Raw genomic sequence first — 20,401 nt, 5'->3', positions numbered from 1 at the left:
CATTACAAAAGGGTGGCCTCATCACTGGGCGAGGGGGCTCCCAGGGAGATGAGGAGAGTTGACTCTAAAGGTTCAATGAATTCTGCACTCTGTGATTTTACTAAACAAGTTGAACATTTTATTTTCTAACCTCATCAGCATTTTTGTGCTTTAATACAACAACAATAAGGCACAATTCCATTTTCACAGACTCTAGTTTTGTCTTGTTACCCTCAGTAATCCTATTACTTGGACTATTTTTTTATGCTGGTACCTGACAGAAAAATGCAAACAAATATTTTAGAGTTAAGCAGCAATCAAAAGGGGGAGGGGGGGAAGTGCACAAAGTTTCATAATTACCTAAGAAATGAATTTCTGAGTGCTTAGGCAAAAATTGAAATAATTAAGAGGCAGGCTTGATGAATATTCTTCAATATTTTAGTCTAAAATGTTTTCATAAATCCTATAAATAATTTCTGATATAGAAATAGGAAACAGGAACTATAAAATGCTCATATTCTTTCAAGTTACTCTGATCCCTGTAGCCAAAGCTTGGTGCTTTCTCCCTACTGGCAGACAGTATCAGAATATTCCAGTCTATTCCTACCTGCAATACCCCAGACAGTGAAAATTCTGTATTCTCAAAGTGAAATCTAAATCACGACTTTGAGAAACCAGGTGGGGACAAGGGCTTTGGCACAAGGCATGCCTGTATATTGCAAAAAGCTAGGATGTGACTGGACTGTAGTTTAGGGAACTTAGAGGACTCTCACTTCTGATTGTCATTTCCCAGTGAAATATTAATTTGAAACACTTTAAATGTAAAAACCCTGTGTTACCTGGCTGCAGCACACAGTAAGAGAGTAATAAAGGTACAGCAAAACTGCTCCTCCCAACAGGAGAGGGACAGGAAGCCCAGAAATCAGAGGCAAATCAGACACTGTGCTGCTAAAGAAATATTCCTGCCATAAAAGTCACTGTGCCCTCCCAGTAGGCTTTCTCCTTTGCTGAAATTTATGTTCTATATTGCATCGCTATGGTTATTCTCACTACTGTTTATTAACATTTCACATTTGGTCTTCACTTTAAATGCTTGTTGCTGATGCAAAAAAAAAACCCTACTCAATCCATGCAGAAGTTTCATGAAAAATCATTAACCTTTTGCCAAATTAAGAACACAGGAAGAACTTCAATTTACATACTGCATCCACAATTAAAAACCTGAGAAATTGAGCAAAGTTATCAAACTTTTACTGGCTGTCCTCTAACAGCATGTTTTGTACAGACCAAACACTTCATATTGTGAACCTGGATAAAGGAAACAGGGCTTTGGCAAGGACTTTGAAAGAATTGCTACTTGGGCGTTTGCACTTCTTCCTGTCTCCTCTTTGACACTATGACTGCACAGCTATTGTATGAGTATGACTTGGAAAGAAGAGATGGGGAAAGCTGGTCCAAATTTTGCCCTGACCATGTTTGCGAGTGAAGAGTTGCATAGAACAAACTCAACTCAAAATGCTGGTTTGCACATTTATTCAGAAGCTACAATTCTGCCCATTCCCTAGACTCCAACAAAAGGCAGGACTTCGAGACATATTCCATCCTGCTGGTCTGACAGTGTCATACATGAAATTGTAATGTTTCCCTGGGCTTATATGCACTAAGATAGAAGGGAAATGCTATACCAAGGCATATACTGTCTCCCTTATCTCTGTCAGAAACTGCAGAGAGACTGAGTCAATTGAGAACCACTGGTGCTGAAGCAATGTTTCCTGAAATGATCATATAACCTATACTTGAGAATTCCTAGAATTTTTACTTGCACTAACCCACTCTTGAATACAGCTGCTTTTAGATGTGCTTTGACAACTGTATTTTGTAATTTATACCCAGAGACAAATAAGGTTTCTTTTCCAAGAACACTGAATCATCGCTTAAGAGAATGGCAGTGATGTCTTTACCAAGTACAACTCTGGAAAGTTTCTTGCGACCCAGACTCTATGGGGTATAGATCTAGGAAAACCAGGGCTACCATCTAACAATGACAGACATTTTCCACCAGAGGATCTTCCTGGAACGATCAATCAGCATGCACTGGGGTTGACCTATTCCTTACATCCTATACCAGCATTCAAACTACACTACGTTCTTTTAGATATTGACTTTGGAAATTAAATTCTTTCCAAAACCTCGATTAGTTCATATGCTTTGAGCCAATTTTCAGAGCTCCAGTTAACACTGTTACATCTATTTTTAGCAAAGCATGATTGCCTTAATTTTATCTGTGCTGTGTGTGTGCATCATGCATATATCTGTATGCATGCAGCAAAGGAGGAATAAACTGTCAGACTTTGCAGCCTGACTACACATTCCTGTCATCTTTAGTGAGTCTCTTCTCTACTTACTTTCCCACACTTGCCCTAATAATAACAGTAACTGTCCTTTTATTTTGATGAAAACTCTTTTCCAATTCTAAATCCTTCAAGTCAGGTTGGCCTCTAGTACATCCACCTGAGATCCAAAGGCTGCCCTGGCTCGAGATAGACTTTTGATTTTTAAGCACTTGTGTCTTGGATCACAATGAAATTTTCCTTTAAGAGAAGCAAACACTGTAGCTGCATATAGATGGGTAGCAGCAGCATCAGCCACTCACCTTTATACCTGGAGGGCCTCTTCGACCTGCTGCACCCTAGGAAGGAGTGGCACGAGAGATTACATCCAGAACACTGAGCAACATGTGAAACAACGGCTTATAATAAAGTACATTATATATACTGTCAAATCAAAGGCAGCTTATAAAAAGCAGAGATTATTCCAAAAGAAAGATTTAAGGTAAAAAAAGAGAAAAGAGTGGATTTGGGACAGAAATTATTATGCTAGTAAGCCTTACAAAAAAGAAAGAAGGCTTTAGATCCTTAGTGAGTGCAGAGGGAAGACATTTCAACAAAATTCTGGAAAACATCTTCCCAGTCGGCTGCCCTTTGGCTAAAATCAATGGAACAAAAGCCCTCTTCTCTCCCTCTGAGCTGAGAGGTTTGCACTACTTCCTGCTGCACACTGCTCAGTAGCACTAGTGAATGTTACTGTTCAACCTCCTATCACCAGAAGCCTTTAGGATGTTTCTGCAGCCTGACTGAGGAGTGATCATCATTCCAGACTTTGGCATCAAGCACCATTCTGACAGACAAGAAGACGTGCCTTCATAATTTCCAGTCTCCAGTGAACAAAAAAGAGCAGCTTAGCTGCCAGTGTATTTATATATATGCTTGAACAAGCATACAAAACTTGTATTCATGGGGAGGAAAAAGAGGTAGATTTACCTACAGCAAAATTATAGTGCAATTAAGACTCATAGAAAAGGTTGCATTGAGTTTAAGGCTTGTGACTTCGCATGAATCAGACCTAAAATTAACAGGACAGCAAATTCCTGATCTTAAAGAATACAAAACACTTCAATGAACACAAGCTACTAAATTTTAAGCCAAGTGTGTTTCACTAGGAAAATATTTAAAAATTTTTGTTCCCTCTCCTTGCAGGAGTTTGAAGTGTGGGATAACAGGAAGAAGAGAAAAAAGGGGTTTTCTCAAAGGAACCCCACTGTATCTTTTTTAACAGTAACTTCACCCCGTATTGATTACTATTCTTACATCAGGGCCAGCATCACCCTGCTCTCCTTGGAGTCCACGTGGGCCTGGATCTCCCTGCAAAACAAAATAATGATCAAGCTCTTTAAACATCCTTGCCTCTTTCTTGTACTTGCACATTCTTCTTCATACATTACTTCTTTGTTTCTTCTTCTAAGTATTTTCATTGCAATCAGTTGTGTCATGCTAAATATTGACTCCTGCTTTCTGCAAATAATTTGCAATCAAAATTATAAACCAGACAGATCAGGCTTGCTTTGGACTTCCAATCCATCAATTACACCGTCAAGGATTCTTGAATGAAGTAATTTTTGATGACTTCAGCTTTTCAGTTGGACTTCTTGGATGAGAAAGTTTGATGAGATCTGCTTCAAACAAGTCATCAAAACCCAATTATTTCCCAAAAATTAACTCTCACAGTTTTTCTACTGCTTCCATCACACTCTACATCGACATATGCACACACATGTCCAAGCACATGCACAAAACCCTACTTATTCTGATAGAATTAATCTTCTAAAATAGTGGATTTTTCTCACATGTTGCTAGTTCTCACCCTCTTAAGCTTTCATCCACCATCATTTATATACTACTGTCCAACTACTTATCATCTTTGCTTATTCTTTCCAAACAAAGTGCAATAGAGAAATGGGCTGTGCTTTTCTGTTATGTTTCTTTTCTTGCGGTATTCTTCAAAGACCTCTTAAAAACTCAGACATTGCTATATAAGCATATAATCCAGCTCTTATATTCTTGATACAGGTCAAAATGGTGTTTACCCACCATCCTGAGAAATAGCAGTTCCATAGCAAAATGCATATAGTCTGTTGATACCGAATGCATTTTTACCAGCACGATTTTTAACAGTATCCTTATAACCCATTACTAGAAGCCTCTCAGGTGGCTGATGTAAATTTGTGGTAGAATAATATTTTCTAGTCCATATCTTCCCTCAGGTCTATATTATGAGAATATTTCCATAGTCTTTGTAAACCTTTTTAATTATTTTTTTTCTTTTATACTGTATCACACACTTCTCAAAGATTTCTATGCTGCAGACAAACACTAGAGGCAAAATACAAAACAAACAAACAAAAAACACACACACAAAAAAACCCACACACACACAAAAAAAAGAGCTTCTTGGTCACTGGACAGCCAATACAATTTAGCAATTATGCAAATCCTCTCTCCATAATTATAGAACTACTTGCTTACCCGTGGTGCTAGGCTTCCTTTTTCACCCTTAGGACCAGTAACATTACTGGTAGCCCCAGGATCTCCCTGGAAAAGTTAAACGGAAAGCTCAGCATTTTCAGTGATCCTACCTTTATTGCTTTGATTATAGAGGCAGGATACGCAAATAATATTAATTAGATTTGTCATTGCAGACAACTAGAAATGAAAAGGCTATTTTAAATGAACATGCTTGTTAGAACACTATATAGGAAGTTCTGCATAGTCCACAAAGTTCTTTTCCAAAGAGATTAAAGGCAAAATTACTAACGGGCAAGAAATTAAACCCTGAAAATGTGAAGCTGTTCTGGTTGATTTGGTATAGTTAATTAAGATTATATCTTAATTAAATATCTTGTCTGTGAGTTTCAGATGGGGGGGTTACACTACAGTGGAATTCCATTTAGCCGCTTAATGCTAGACACAGGTGAAATCCTGATCTCTCAAAGAGGCAAATTACCATGACACCTGGATTTTAGTTTTCTTTTAATATAATCATTAGAAGTTAGGAGTCAACACTATATTTGAACGTTTGGAACAAAATCTTTGAAATATATGTGAGAAGACAAAGTTGTGATACAAGAAGTGTTGGGTCTCCACTGAAATTTCAGCCCTGAGGGACTGTGTTCATATAGGGCTCTGGAGCATGCAAGAAAAAAATGTAAGCATGAAGAAGTAACTTGCCTTTGCATCATTATAAATTGCTAACCAAGAGTTAGTGCTCAGGGTTTTCAAGTGATCTCAAATTCCTCTTTAGGATGGGAACCACCAGGAAGACTGGTCTAGTCCACCTGGTCTTTTCATTAAACCTTCTGGTCTAGTGGGAAGTGTCCCTGCCCATGGCAGGGGGTGTGGAACTAGATGATCTTTAAGGTCCCTTTCAACCCAAACCATTCTGTGATTCTGTGATAAGTAGCTTCAAAAGAAGTAAAAAACAAATAAACAAACAAACCAAAAATGCAAGGAACAAGCAGGAGACCCGAGGCTTAAACACCTGCTTCCAAGCAACATATCAAAACACATCAGTCCATCTACGTCTAAAGAGTTTAGGACTCCTGGAATATGCCATGCTTCTTGCAGAGTACTGCTTATCTAGGACTGCGAAAAATTCTTCATATCATATAAATTTCATCACAAAATCCAGGCACAAATCAGTGCAACATAACAAAAATAAAGGAATACACTTACGTAATCTCCTCTTAGACCAGATTCTCCTCGTTCACCTGGTTCACCTCTGGGGCCTTTTCTGCCCTAAATTCATAAAAAGAGCACAAACAATTCAGGTACAAGTATAAATAGTATCTATCATAAGAGGAAGGCCAGAGAGAACACAGATTTGTTGAAGTCAGTGGAGCTACACTGATTTACAGCAGGAGTCACATCATATTAGAGAACAGGCAGCTATTACAAACAACTCACAAGAATTACGGACAGCATTACACTTTGGAAAGATGTTTCCATAAAATCTAAACATTACTGTAAAGGGTACTTCACCCATTTTCCTCTGTTGCCTTTCTCTCCAGAAGGTCCAGGAAATCCCTGTTCTCCCTAGACTCACAAAAGGGGAAAAAAGAAGAAAAAAATGATGGTTGTTCTTTCTGATAAATGTGGTTATAAGGGTTTATCTGGCAGAATCCAACTTCAATCGGATATGCAATTCTAAACACATAACAATGGAATTTCTGCTCAGGATTAAAGCCATAAAACCTGTACTTTTGAACCCTGAGGTAGGTGTCTTTAGTAACACTGCACATGTAATGATTACCTGCTCTCCATCAGTGCCATCGAATCCACTCTCACCATATTCACCCTGTAGCAATAAGCAAAAAACCCCCTTTTAGCCTCAGTCCACTTGTCTCTGAGCAAGTGTTCAGCCTACTTTTTTAACCTTGAATAAGGTTAGTTGTTTTCAATGGTTAGCAAGAATAATTAGGAATAATAATTACAAATTGGAATCAGTAATTAATATTTTGACAAATGAAGAACATCTTAAACAATTATTTGTTAAAAACAGTTCATAAGAATAACAGTTATTAAAACTATAGATTTTCATCAGGATTTAAATTCTGCTTTTCCTTCTTTTTGTTTTCAAATCCTTTTTCAACTGCAGCATCTTCAATACCTAGATATATTTCAAACTATAAGTACTTGTATTTGATCTATCATGCTGATAACTTTTTAATTTTGATGTCAACCATCACGTTTGTATTGTGCTTTTCTTTTTTTAAATAGCTTTATACCGACAGTGTATTGAAAAGCTAGAAAGAATAACCGTGATTAAAAAAATTACAGAAGACTGATCTTAGACTTTAGGACTCGTTAAATAAACTTCATAACTCTTTCAGCAATGTGGTGCTTGCTACATAAATAGCAGTCATCTTCCTTTTCAAACACACATAGCTTTTCTTCGCCCTTTGTCTGCAAAATTGATTCCCCATATTGCAACTGTTTATGGAAGACATTTTCCCACAAAACATCCATTCCTTCTTTAAGGAATTTGCAACATTAACTTGTGTGAGGCATCTAAATAGACTTATAACTATGAGAACCTTATTTCGTTTATGCATTCTTCACAATGTTTCAGACCTGACCAAATAAGCTTCTTCCATGTTTCTTTACTAGGATAAAAATGAAGGAATTAACCCTGATGTAAATTAACTTAGCAGAGACCACTACTCTGAAAGCTGAAACGATATTCAACCAATCACTGAAAGTGGCGCAAGTTAAAACCATCAGGACTCTCACTGTGAGAGAGACCACAGACACAATTGCTTCGTAGGTTTTGATGCTAAATTGACTTGCCAAACCACCTAGTTGAAGTTCGTGAGAGAGAATTTCTTTTATTTATAACAATTCTGTATGTACAACAAGAAAAAATAGCTGGCTGTACATTTTGATTAGATTAATATGTCACAAACAAGAATTTCTAAATAAGTATTCCAGAAAAATTATGAGCACTAAGTCAGCAATCATGATTTTTATTTGCGTTATTTTTTCGTCATTCATTTTCTACCTCAGAAAACCTGAGCTAAACTTCAAAGTATTAAATACTCAGTATTGCCTTTTTTTTTCCAAATAGCTATGCTAAAATGCCTTGCAGACTTCAATAAACTGCCTCAACCTTACTAAGTTGGCAGAATTGAATCACATTTTTTATGTGTTGAAAGTTCCATATTTTTAGTTAAAATCAAATTAGTGGATATAATGACACAAGGTCACATATTCATTGGATTTCAGTAGGGTTTGTGCACCTGGTAATTTCTACTCCACTATTCAACTTGGATAAATCAAAATCATCAGCAAGCACTCTCCCTCTTCTATACTCAGATGTTTCAGATATTTAAAGGAGGATAAATTACTTCAGAGAACAGAGAAGAAAATGGAAAAGGAAAGAGAAACACGTGAGAAGATTAAAAAGTTAGTACGGAGCAGTACTTTAAATAGAGCTGAGGTATCAGAAACACACTCAACTTTCTCACCTCAGTTATGGAGACAAATATCTTCTGAGTCTTTGAGGCTCCCAAGTCTTTTTTAGACAGTGGTTTTGTGTAAAAGCATTCAATTCAAGTTAATGCCATTTCAATTACTGTAGCTTGGTAACTAATATTGCTGTCCTGGTTAGAACGGCTGGGACCAATTCATCCCTGGATGGGTGTAACCCAAAACTGTGTATTCTATAGCCTCCATGCCATTTCCCAAAAACTGCTGTCAGTAGAGGCCTGCAAGGTGGGAAGATGTTCCTGTACCCTTTTATGGAATTCCCTGCTCTGATATCCTTATATGGAATTCCCCGCTCTGATAAGAGGGACTGAGCATCCGCATGCCCTTTTATGGAATTCCCTACTCTGAGGGAGGGACTGAGCACTCCCGCCTGAACTGGAGAGTATATAACTGGGAGTTTCAGAGCCTTGGAGCTCTCTCTCGTGGGACCCAGAGGAAGACAGCAGACCACCGCTGCTCCCAACCAGGCTGAGACCACCACCCTCAACTGGACTGCAATCACCACTTCTGACCAGACTGCAGCAGCTCTCCCACCAGCAGGTTTTATCCCCTCTCCCTTTGCTTTGGACTCGGGGGGTGGGCCAAGGTACACCACTTTTGTTCATACCCCAGGGTGCTGGGTTTGTACATTTGGGTTTTGTGGGTTAAAACCAATTGTCTGTCTGTATACTTGTACTTATTGCATTATTTTAATAAATTGTTATTCTGACTTATAAATCTCTCTTTTGAATTGAGTTCATTTTGCCTTGCTGGTTAACTTTTAAACCAGCACAATTGCCATTATAGATCACTGTCTTCCAGGCTTCACATTTTATTAATGAATTGGTGACAATATCTCTTTGATGAACAGATATGTTTAAAAGGTTAAACAAGAGACTTGCAATAATAGTGGATGACAAGAACAGCATGAAGAGAAGTTTGGATATTGAATAATGTCAATAGTATCAACAATGATCTAGTGAAAATGCTGTCCAAACCCAAAATAAATATTATTTTTTCCCCCCTCTATTCTGTTTCCCCAACAATTAGAATATGAGATTCACCTGACCAGAATTACCACCTTAACAGATTATCAAATTAATCAGTAAATAAATCCCTGTCAGTTAGAATAAATCAATTACGACTGCAACCATATAAAAATAAAATTATTTTGATTAATGTGATAGGTATCTTAAATTCATACTTATACAACCATAGCAAAAGTACATTAAATGCTCTGAAGCTTTTACACTGTTTTCCTTCTTTGCTGATATTTTCTTACAAGGTAACATGAACGTTAAAGGAAGCAGAACACTGTTCTCAAAGAAAATTGATCACACATGAACACACTTACCTGATTTCCTCTGTAGCCTCTGGCCCCCTGAAATTAAAAATAAACACAGATGAAATTTGGTGAAAGTACTTTTATTGAGCTTGAAAAGCAGGGCACCTTAGGTTGCTGTGCATGGGCATTCTGGGCTCCATATTGGTAAGTTCCTATCGTAAAACCCTCTACTGCCACTTATGGGATTTACCCCTTTCCTGTGGGGAGACACTACAGCCCTCATTTTCAATCTTGTTCCATAAAGCTTTATAGCTTTAACTACGGCCAGTCTGGAGCTGTTGGTGAAAAAGTCACAAGTTGCTTAGACAGCAACATCCTTAGCTGTTCGACCATGCTTCAGTTACTCAAAATACTTCTCAAAATGAGACAGCAAACACTGCCTGCCATTCTTACAGCTGAGTCTTGCTCTCTACCCATGCTTCAGTAAGACAGCCCCCAGATTTGTCCCCAGTACAGAAAACAGGTTTGTGGGACACAAAATTAGGAAATATTTCACAGTCACATACTTGCCTTATGGCCTCTAGCACCTGGACAACCCCTGTCTCCTTGAGTCCCAGTGAAACCAGCTGGGCCTCTCTCCCCCTAAGAAACAAAACAAAATGTTCAATCTCATCCATACAATTATGGTTACAGGTTAATTCATCACATAAGACTAAAGCAAGACAGAATTCTATCACCATTCGCTGTACTAAGGACACAAGTGCAAGTAATCTGAAAATTTTCATACTGACCATAAAAGAGCAGTCAATTACTAATTTGAGTTGCACCTGGTTCTCTGCTCTCGCTATCATGCCATGTTTCAGACTGCGATACCAACCTCCGACTGAAATCTTTGTACTTGAAGGTAGTTTTTTTTAACTGAATAACTAACTCACTTTTGGTGGGTTGTTGTTTTAACTCAATTATTAACTATTGTGATGTACAGAAGCACAGAGAATCAAATCCATATATTTACCTGCAGATACATGTTGCTTAAACACATTTTAGGTTAGCACTGGTAAATCCTCAGTGAGTAAGTGCAGACAGGCTCAGGCACCAACTGTCAGCATAACAGCAGGAAGAAATACGTTTACTTACAACCCCACCTTCCTCACCAGGATGGCCAGGAGATCCTCTGTAACCTGTATTTCCCTGAAAAATAAGAATTTAAAAGATAAGTAGCATTGTTCTCCAAGCACACTATCCTAACAGTTAAGGTCATGGGCACAAGCATGCATGCTCAGAAATATTGCAAAAAACAGAAGCACTTTGAAAAATAAAGCAATTCTTCTGTAATGTCTATGTTAGATCTTCTACCTTCCTTCCCGGACTTCCCCGGACACCACGATCACCATTTTCTCCAAGGCATTTACAAATAACCTTACAGCATTTCCTTTCTGCAACAGTATCCTGAAAAATGACAAGAAACATTTCATTTATATATATTAATCATAAAGCAAAGACTGATTTTTCTCTACCATTTGTTTCTATCACACAAGGACTTACAAGGTTTCTCTGCAAGATGCTTGCAATCTCTGCAAACCCAACACTCAGAGGTTCATTGTATCCAAACCCTCTGCCAAACTCTATCTCCCAAAATTCAGTCAAGTTCTGTGTATTGTCCAGGCCAACTAATAGGAGTGCATCAAGACCTTCAACATAAGCAGATTTTAATTAGAGAATGCCTGAAATATACTATTTAACCAACAATATATTTTTAAGTAACAGCAATTCTCTAAAAGACTTACACTTCACAGCTTCAACACAGTATGTTAAAAGAAATCAACCTATTGAGAACAATGTGCAAAAGAAAAATCCAGACCAGTAATTTTCCAATTAACTTCTCTCCCCGGTTGTCAGACCAGACTCAGTGCCCAAACATTAGTGTTTTGCACTGCAGAAGTCTGAGTTATGCCTAACCTCTGGTGCTGTACTCATCAGTGAGAGGGGGCTGTCCTGAGTTGCATCAGCTGTTGGAGCTGGATCTCAGAAACTAGAACCTCAGCACACCCATGTGTGTTTTTCTGCCATCATCTGACAAAGAGTGACAAGTCATGTATCTTGGTTCACATGGAGAAGCAAACACTCTCCCAGGGACTCCTGAGGAATGCCACGTGAGAGGGGAGAGGCAACATTATGTGGAAAATTTGCAGTGGGGGCCTTGGGTAGTAGGAGGCTGGAGCATCAACATCATACTGTAATACCTTTAAAGCGAAGTGAGTCAGATGCTTTCCTGAGATCTTCCAGCGAATCATCCAGCCCATCTGAAAATACTAACAGAACCTGCCAGGAAAGGGAGTAATGCCAAGTCAATTGTGAAGGGACTGAAAGTTCAGTCACTGTAAAAAGTACAGTTTGCATTGAAAACTGGCTACGAGGTGGTCAAATTCTGCTTCACTGTGTAGATCTGAAATGTGTGGGGGAAAAAAGTGCTGAGGAGCAAGGAGAACAGAACACAAAAGTCTGTTCTCCCTGACAGCACTTGAAGTTGAGGGATTTGTCTTGGTGAACAGTTCATAGCATGGATATTATGTCTGTCATCTTTTTAGCATGCCAGGAAGGCCAATGCTGCTGTGACTTATCCACTGAAAAACTTTCTCTAATGTCTGAAGAGTTCTCCATTATGTGAATGTGGAAAAGAACTTAGAGCAAACAAATCTTCCCCTTTCTGCAAGCACAGCTCCAGCTGGCTGTTACTGAGCCACACTAGGAAGTGTATCTTCTCTGGGTCCAATCCTTCCACCCCACAGATGCTTATGTTCCCTTGCCCTTTCCACAAAGGCAGTACATCACCCTGCTCCACCCTCTGCCATATTTTATCTTGTTAAGGCATAAGGATTAGCTCACCTACAGATGCTAATCATGTGTACTGGCTATATTTCCACCTTTTCAGGCCAAAGACCTATAGTTAAGCCTCTTCCACAGTGGAGGATAGCACAGTTTTCTACAATTCCCCTCTGAGCTACCAGTCTCTTCCTATTTTTCTCCTCGCCTTCCCTCTTCTAATGAGCCAAAGTCTTCTCAGGACCCACTTATCCAGTCAATTAGTTTTCCCAGAAAGAAGCTGCACAGCTAAACTGTCTCCTGTCCCCAGTGGTAATGACTTCAAGTCCTCTTATACCCTCTGACCAACAAATGGATAAGCACAGCTAGAGCTTCTTCCCTCCTATTCTTCATATTTTACATTCTCTATACAAGACACAGCTTTGACCAGTGCAAACCCTTTTGCTCCTGTTAAATTTTTCTGCAGGTGACAGAGGCAAAGGAAGTGACTACCACACCAAACATTCCAATTCTGTGCTAAAGCAGCAAGGAGACAAGAATTTAAGAACAGGAAGAGCTCACTGGTTTTGGTGGTGTTCCCAAACATCCCATATGGAGGCACTGGTACTGACTCTGCATTTGCTCAAGCAAATTGTGATACATAGGAGAGCTGGACCATGGAGGGTTAAACACATCACAGACTGTCAGGAATGACACTGTAGACCTGGACTTGATGATTTTTTTTCTATAATCTTTTCATTTTAAAACTTGGGGAGCAGGGAATATGGGGTGTCAGTGCACCCATTATATGTAAGTATATGTAAACATATTATGTTTATAAAGCTTTTCTTTATTGTTTTATTTTTCCTTATTGTATTGTTATTATTGTTTTGTCAAAAAATGCTGGAATCATGTCCAACTTTTTTGGTGCAAAACAAACAAATAATAAAGAAAAGAAGAAATGCAAACAACAGCGAATCCCTGACCCGATGAGGTTTATAACTAATAATCATTACAGAACAAGCATGTTATTGCTCAGGATCCTAGGGAAATTAAACTGTGATTTGATTTGCATTCTAAAGTCTTCTGTTTTCAATTTGCACATAAACAGTATCAGAAAGGAATAGTAAAGTCCTGAGATGTGCAGCATTTTTATTTCTAGTAATAATGCATAAGCAGAAAGAAGCCTTGTTTGACTCTAACCTTCAGAATTGGCAATTAGGAGGAAAAAAGCACTGCTTTTTACTGGTATGTCAAACAAGTTCTCTCTCTGAGGCTCATAAGAAGCAAAATCTTATGTGGTCATCTTCCCCATTCAGACATTTTAAGAGATCTTTGGGAAAAAATGTTATTAAATATGCAGTGAATTACAACCTAAATTGATAAGCCACACCTATGCAAATGCTGTAAAAAATGGAATACCAACTTTCATCTGAAAGCAAGGAAATCTGTAATTTGGCTTTCTCATTCCACATGATATTAAAATTAACATTTTATAAAGGTTAAAATAAGGCTGAAAGAGGAAACCCCTTATGGATTTTGCAAGGAGTCATTCTTCAGTAGAAGACCTTAGTAAGTGATAATATTCAACAGCTACTACAGGACATGCTCAGTGCTTTACTGCATCAGGGCCTTATTAAGAATAAATTGTCAGGGCATTGACCCTGAAACACTCCAATGAAAACTAAATTTCTTGAATCCAAGTTGAAAGACTCCCCACTCATGTCAGAAGAGATTAAATGAAGCTTTATACTTTTCCCTTCACTTCAAGATGGATGAATAAACTGCATCTATGCAGATTTTCCTTATCATCAGTTACTCTTAAGTAGAACCCAGCTTTGTTACTGGAAATTATTTGATAAGTTAATGACATGAATAAACCTCTGTAAACAAATTTCTCAGATGACCTTTTTCTGTGACTTCTGCTTAGAGCTGTCGCTGTTCTGGACAGAGATACAGCATCAGGATTAGGAACTCCTAAAAGAGAACAACTTTCCACTACTCAAAGTACAAACATTTCATGGTAGATATAAGAAGGTTATCTGTACGAATAGTTGTCATCATATGTATTAAGACAAATGTTCTGGGTACCATCTCACTGCAGGAGTGTCTAGGAAGCTGGAATTGGAATATGTATTTATATCAGGTCAATGAAAAACAGGAGGTTCTATATAAAAATAAGGAAAGACTTTTTATTACACGGGTGACTGAGCACTGGCACAGGTTGCCTGGAGAGGTTGAGGAGTCTCCATTCTTTTAGATACACAAAACCCATCTGGACATGGTCCTGGGCAGCCTGTTCTAGTTGACCCTTCTTGAGCAGGGGGCTTGGACAAGGTGATTTCCAGAGGTTCCTTCTAATCTCTACCATTCTGTGATTCTGTTTATTAAATTCACATATTCCCGAACAACATTTTTGTCTCCCTGGAGTACTCAGCATCAGGAACTGTAAACATCAAACTGTGTAACTTCTTTCCAAGATATATGCTCATACCATTAAGTTACCTTAACTTCAGCAGAGGTCACATTAAAGAACTTCTCCTCAAGCGCCTGCAAGAAATCTGTATTCAGGTAGGTATCCACAGTGGCCTGTGCATCTAAGAACTTCTGGATGATCTCTTCATTATAGTCTTCAAAACCAGAGTCAAAGATTAATTGTTTGGTCTGTGCCAATACTTGGAACTTGAATCTAATGTTGACTGGAGCTTTACAGCTGGTATTTGGTAATGATTTCACCTGGAGTAAAAGTCTGGGGAGGAATGCTTGCAATCTCTGTTTCAGGAGCACTGTGGGTTCTGGTTGTATGCGCCTTGAAGCATCAACTGCTATAGAAAGATCTATGTTGCAATCTGAAAAAAAATATATATAAGAAACAGGAAACTACAAACATACACTATTTGTGATCTTGGGGTTTTTTGCCAGAATCATGGCAGTGGAACAAAATTCAATATGGTAGATTTAAAACCAGAAGTCAAAATCAGTGAGATAGGTTTTCCATAAACATAAAATACCATCATCCCACAGATTTCAGTGGGACCATGTGAACTTGAAAATAGTAAGAACCACATTACTGTATGTCTGCACATACCCAAACTGCAAAACAGGTCATTGTTCTGTCAAATGTCTTCAAAAGGCCTAATCTTGAAAATGTTTCTGTGAGCTTTGCTACCGAGAACATGCAACATATATTCCAATTGCAATAGGAAGCTTGATGGCTGACTGTGGTCTGTCACTTTGTCACAAGACCAGGTGATACATACAAATGTAGAACAACAGGTCAAAGAAACATGAGAGAAATAGGCAGCATTGCCTACATGCAATGTTATATAACCACTGTGAAAAACAGCTGTTGTAAGGTGAGGGCTACACCAGTTATGGAATTGCTTGTATAGCTCCTTATAATAACAGCAAATACTGTGATGTGGTTAATTCCTTCCCTCTCCCCAGTCATCCTGCCCTCATTAAACAGCTAAACTACATGGCTTTTTTCTTCTTGATTATTCATTTCTCATGTTGTTTTTTATGTTGTGCTCCTAGATGCATTAATATTCATTGTTGTACTTCTGCAAGGAAGTCAGAGGCAAGCACTTTTAGCTGTAAAACAGCATTCTACCTAATTTTTTTTCCTTCTTCACTCATTGCCTCTGAAACACTTAGCAATCACAAGGTTGTTTTCAATATTGGTTTGCTAGTCTGGGCTAGTTCCTACAGACCATTATTCCAAGTTTTCTGAGTTTTTCCTCTCTCACGAAAGAGATGAATGTGTTCAGTTCTTTAACCAAATACATCTAGAAATAATTTCACCTCAAAGTGACCATCGTTACATTTCAGTATATTCACCTGTGGTACAAAGTGCCCCCTAGAGGGCATGATCTGCTGGAAAGCAGCATGAGAATTTTTAAATGCAAAAGGTCTCACTGAATGAGTCTTTATGGCTAAAATATCTGACATTCAGGCCTCAGAGCAACATCAAAAATCTATACCTTATCTGTTTAGTCCAAAACAAGACAAACAGTTAAATATATCTATACATGCACACATATCTACACACGTTCATGAACATAATATCTAATGGATATTTCTTTCGGTATGTGTTCATGTCCAGGACACAATGAGTATGTTTTCAAAATGAGATTCTTCTAAAACCTGGGTCTTTCTAATGACATAGTTTGGAGGCAGTGTGCAGGGCAACCACGGACTCAGCAGTTTTGCCCTGACAATTGGTCATCCACACTGCTCAGTTCTTAAAACATTCTCTGTTAAGTCCCCAGTGTACCAGCAATAACAATAAAACAGCAGTAAAGCATTCACTTTTTGTGCTCCTGTGTTATGGATGAGAATGTGTAAAACAGCTTCTAGTATGTACTCTATACTCTCTTGATAATCTCCATTTGTTTTCAGGAGTAAACACCTCTGTGTTGCCAACCTCTTTTTCTAATCACCTGTCCTGCAAACATCCACATTGTTAAACTTCTCCGTCTTACTGCTGCAAAGGTATCTTTTTCCCCTGTTGACATGCTGTACCTCAAATGTGTTTTTTTAAATTGAAAAATCTGTTATTTTATGGGAAGGTGACTGGAGAAAGGAAACTTAATAGTTTTATTTCAGGCAAGAAGGTCAGTGAATATAAGAATCCAGATGACAGTACAAGATAAAACAGTCTTCACAGAAAGTTGATCTTTGTTCTATGAGACAAATTTATGCAGAACTTAGTAATAAATACACGCATCACTGAGATCAAAGCCAATATGCTGTCCTTAACTTCTCTCTCTCTAAACAAGTGTGCCTGTATATATATAAACTTTCCTTAAATCTCCCTGTTCTCCAGACATGAAACACCAGGAGGTGCTCCTGCATCAGCCATGGTCAGGCTGTTTCATGGTAGTGCACTCTACTTCCACAGTAGCTCTCTCCCTCTCTCTACTTTCAGGAGATGAGAGATGCCTTTTCATCTGGGCATCTGCTCAGCTCTTGATGGCAAAAAGGGTGGGTGGGGGTGCAGAGCTCATACTGAATCAGGCCTGGCTGTCCTCCTCTCTGCAAACCACCTGAGCAGACATAATTCACACAGAGTCACTTCTGTCTTTAGAAGGGAAGGCTCAGCTTTTCATTTTGGTCCCCCAGCACCTCAGCAAACACCAGCCAGTTTTGGAAGGTTTAACATCTTACTAGCTTAGGGTACAGGAGAGGCTCAGCTGTTCTTACAAAAAGCCTTAAACAAGCAGAGTGGTCATCCCAGTGTTCCTTTCTCACAGTAAGTTTCTGGTCACTAGGGGAATGAAACCTGGAGAACTGGGTTGGATCAGCTTTATGGCATAACAAAGAGAACGAAAAGCACACATCCAACACGTGTAAAATATCACCTACATGGTGAAAACACAAGGAAGACAAGGAACTTTAAAAGACAGTCACAGCCCCTGTAAGCATGACTACAGAGAGAGAAAACACTCCAGAAGTCTCTTCCTGCTATGTCCAATCAATGCCACGCACTTACACCACAGTAGGTCCCCCTCACCATCAGTAGAGGAAGAGACCAGCTTTTTGATTTGTCATTCACTCCATTTTTCTTTTTGCTACTTAACAAATGCATCTACAGTGTTATCTAACTACATAACTGGCATGAATATGTAATATTAAAGAGCTACTGTCTATGTTCTCTACTTCAGTCTTCCCACAGGACAAGGCGACTGATACTGCAGCACCATGTCAGAATAAACTCAGATACAAAACCAGCATCTGACATCTGATAGAAGTTGTTATTTTAATCAAAGGCAACACTGAACCTTTATCTTCCTTGGGGGTGGCAGCCTCTCAGGCTGTGTGGCACCCAAGCTATTCTCGCCATCAAGAAGACGTAGTCAGAGATACCACTTTCTGTTTCTTATCTAGGAAAAGCTTTTGGGTAGCATCTCAGCATTACTGTGGGTTTGCTGTTCACATCTTGCCAATACCTCCCACATATCCAAGGACAGATTTCCTCACGCCCCCTCTCCATAGTGCCTCTGCGAGACTTCAGTTTTGTCAATAGTTGCTGCTGACAGTCCCAATGAAGCAGTATGGTCAGCTATAGATGACAAAGTTAGGTTTCTGGAAGGCTCTTCTTTAAATATCACTGAATTGTCTGTTTCCCTCTTTTGATTAAGATACCCGCTGGGGATGTCTGCTCTGGCTCCTCTCAGACACTGAGTAGCTATGAATATGAAAGCTAGATGTGAAGTACTGTCTTACCTCAGAAGCTAAAGAGTGTAGTGGCTCTTGACTGAAGCAAGGTGCAAGTTGTGAGTTGCAAACGGAGTAACATGGGAAGTATTCTTTGGTTAAACAGTTGGATTGCTGTCCATCCAGCTCAGATACTTTTATCAGGGACTGCACAAAGCCATTATACACCACACAAAATGTTTTTTACTCACTCTGGCCAGGGAGATGTTTGGATTGACAGACCTGATTCACAATATTCCTTTCAATGGGTTTCAGTGCATCAAGGTTTTCCACTGTGAACATTCCCCTTGCATCATCAGCTATTAAAAGTAGCTCAAAGGGAATTTATAATCCCTATGCCAACTTCAAAGACATGGATCTCATTACTACTCAAAGCCATAGCTGCATCCTCTACCCTGTCAGCAGAGTAGTCACTGAAAAAGGCTCTGGACAAGTCTCAGGGCTTTGCCATAAACCACAGCAGACTGCAATTGCTTTATTCTGTTGATCGTTCCTTTATCATGGTGTCACTGTAGAACTCACTAAAAGGAAATTCTTTGTGGGGCTCTGGACTGTGCTGGACTACTCCAACAACTACTTTGTCCCTAGAAATAACAAAGTTGTCCACAACTTCCATCACGAAGGTCTTTGTGACAGAAAAGTTTTTTATATGCTTTCTGATCCTTTCATCAGGAATACAAGATCTGCCACAAGACTGCTGCAAACTTTTTACCCTAAGTGACAAAAAGGTGACCAACTCCCAGCACAGCATCTAACCCCTAACTTTTTCTTTTCATTGAGGAAAAATTAGTGGAGGTACCCACATTGAACTCTGCAAAATCAGGAAAAAAGGTAAAAATTTAAAATTGTAACTACATTAGTTTTTAAACATTCATTATTATTTTGAACACAATTTTTTTGTTCTGATTTTAGTTTTTATTTCTCACCTCTTTTTATATCCCTCCCCCTTTCACCATTCAACAATAACAGTCCTTAAAGAAACAGGGAAAATACATATTCTGCAAATTTTGCTGTACATCAAATGTATTGAACAGGAAAATATGACTTCCCTTCATTTTTGTAACTCCTAGAATGTTCAATTTATGAACTAGGTTTTTGGAGGAATTAGAAGTTACCAAAAGCATAGCTTAATCAAGAAATAATTCCCTGTTAAACTGTTCAATGACATCCATTTTCTAAAAATGACTCCACCAGCTCTGAGATGAAGCCGAATATTGTCATAGGTTTACTTGTTCTAAAAAAACCAAGGGGGAATTTTTTTTTTTCCTTTCCCCTGCATCACTCTAAAAGAAACATGTTGAATGAGGAGTCGAATATACACCACAGAATCTGTGAATCTGACCCTGATTTTCTTTACAATACATTAAGGCTCAGCTTCAGAGAGCACTGAGCACAAGCTTACCTTCCTATTTTAACAGTTAAACCTCTCTGACTTCAGTGCAGACATTGAAATGTGATTAAAAGGGAGGTCAGCCTGAACTGCAACCTAACTCAAAATTAGCCCTATTGTTTTCAGTCATGTTACACGACAAGAACACTGATGTAAATGACAGCAAAACCAGCACCAAAGCAAAAGCTTCCCCAGTGTCTTGTGGAGAGATCTGGAAGCTCATCAAAACTACCAGCACTACACAGATACCTACCAAAAGGTTTGCTGGCTCTTTGCTGAAAATTAGCTGTATTCTGCACACCAGTTCCAACAACACAGAGGGGAACGCCCCTGATGTTCCTCAGTTTCCTGACAGGCAATTCAACT

The 20,401-nt window shown here is 38.8% G+C and overlaps 1 protein-coding gene across 1 annotated transcript in view; it reads right to left on the bottom strand.

Annotated features, from left to right (window-relative positions):
- The window catches only part of COL6A6 (collagen type VI alpha 6 chain), a 49,611-nt gene that overhangs the window by 20,144 nt on the left and 9,066 nt on the right, over positions 1-20,401 (bottom strand). The window contains exons 4-16 of the mRNA XM_027675515.1: positions 14,932-15,275; positions 11,868-11,946; positions 11,170-11,315; positions 10,981-11,073; positions 10,762-10,815; positions 10,195-10,266; positions 9,694-9,720; positions 6,625-6,669; positions 6,354-6,407; positions 6,048-6,110; positions 4,842-4,907; positions 3,627-3,680; positions 2,633-2,668 (exon numbers count right to left, since the gene is read on the bottom strand). Coding sequence (XP_027531316.1) covers positions 2,633-2,668; positions 3,627-3,680; positions 4,842-4,907; positions 6,048-6,110; positions 6,354-6,407; positions 6,625-6,669; positions 9,694-9,720; positions 10,195-10,266; positions 10,762-10,815; positions 10,981-11,073; positions 11,170-11,315; positions 11,868-11,946; positions 14,932-15,275 — 1,133 coding nt within the window. The remainder of the gene's footprint in view (positions 1-2,632; positions 2,669-3,626; positions 3,681-4,841; positions 4,908-6,047; positions 6,111-6,353; positions 6,408-6,624; positions 6,670-9,693; positions 9,721-10,194; positions 10,267-10,761; positions 10,816-10,980; positions 11,074-11,169; positions 11,316-11,867; positions 11,947-14,931; positions 15,276-20,401) is intronic.

This window comes from Neopelma chrysocephalum, unplaced genomic scaffold (assembly GCF_003984885.1).
Source record: "Neopelma chrysocephalum unplaced genomic scaffold, ASM398488v2 Primary Assembly neopelma1_26, whole genome shotgun sequence".
NCBI classification, from domain to species: Eukaryota; Metazoa; Chordata; class Aves; order Passeriformes; family Pipridae; genus Neopelma; species Neopelma chrysocephalum.
The sequence above is the reverse complement of the archived record's forward strand: the minus strand, read 5'-3'. Positions and strand labels throughout refer to the sequence as shown.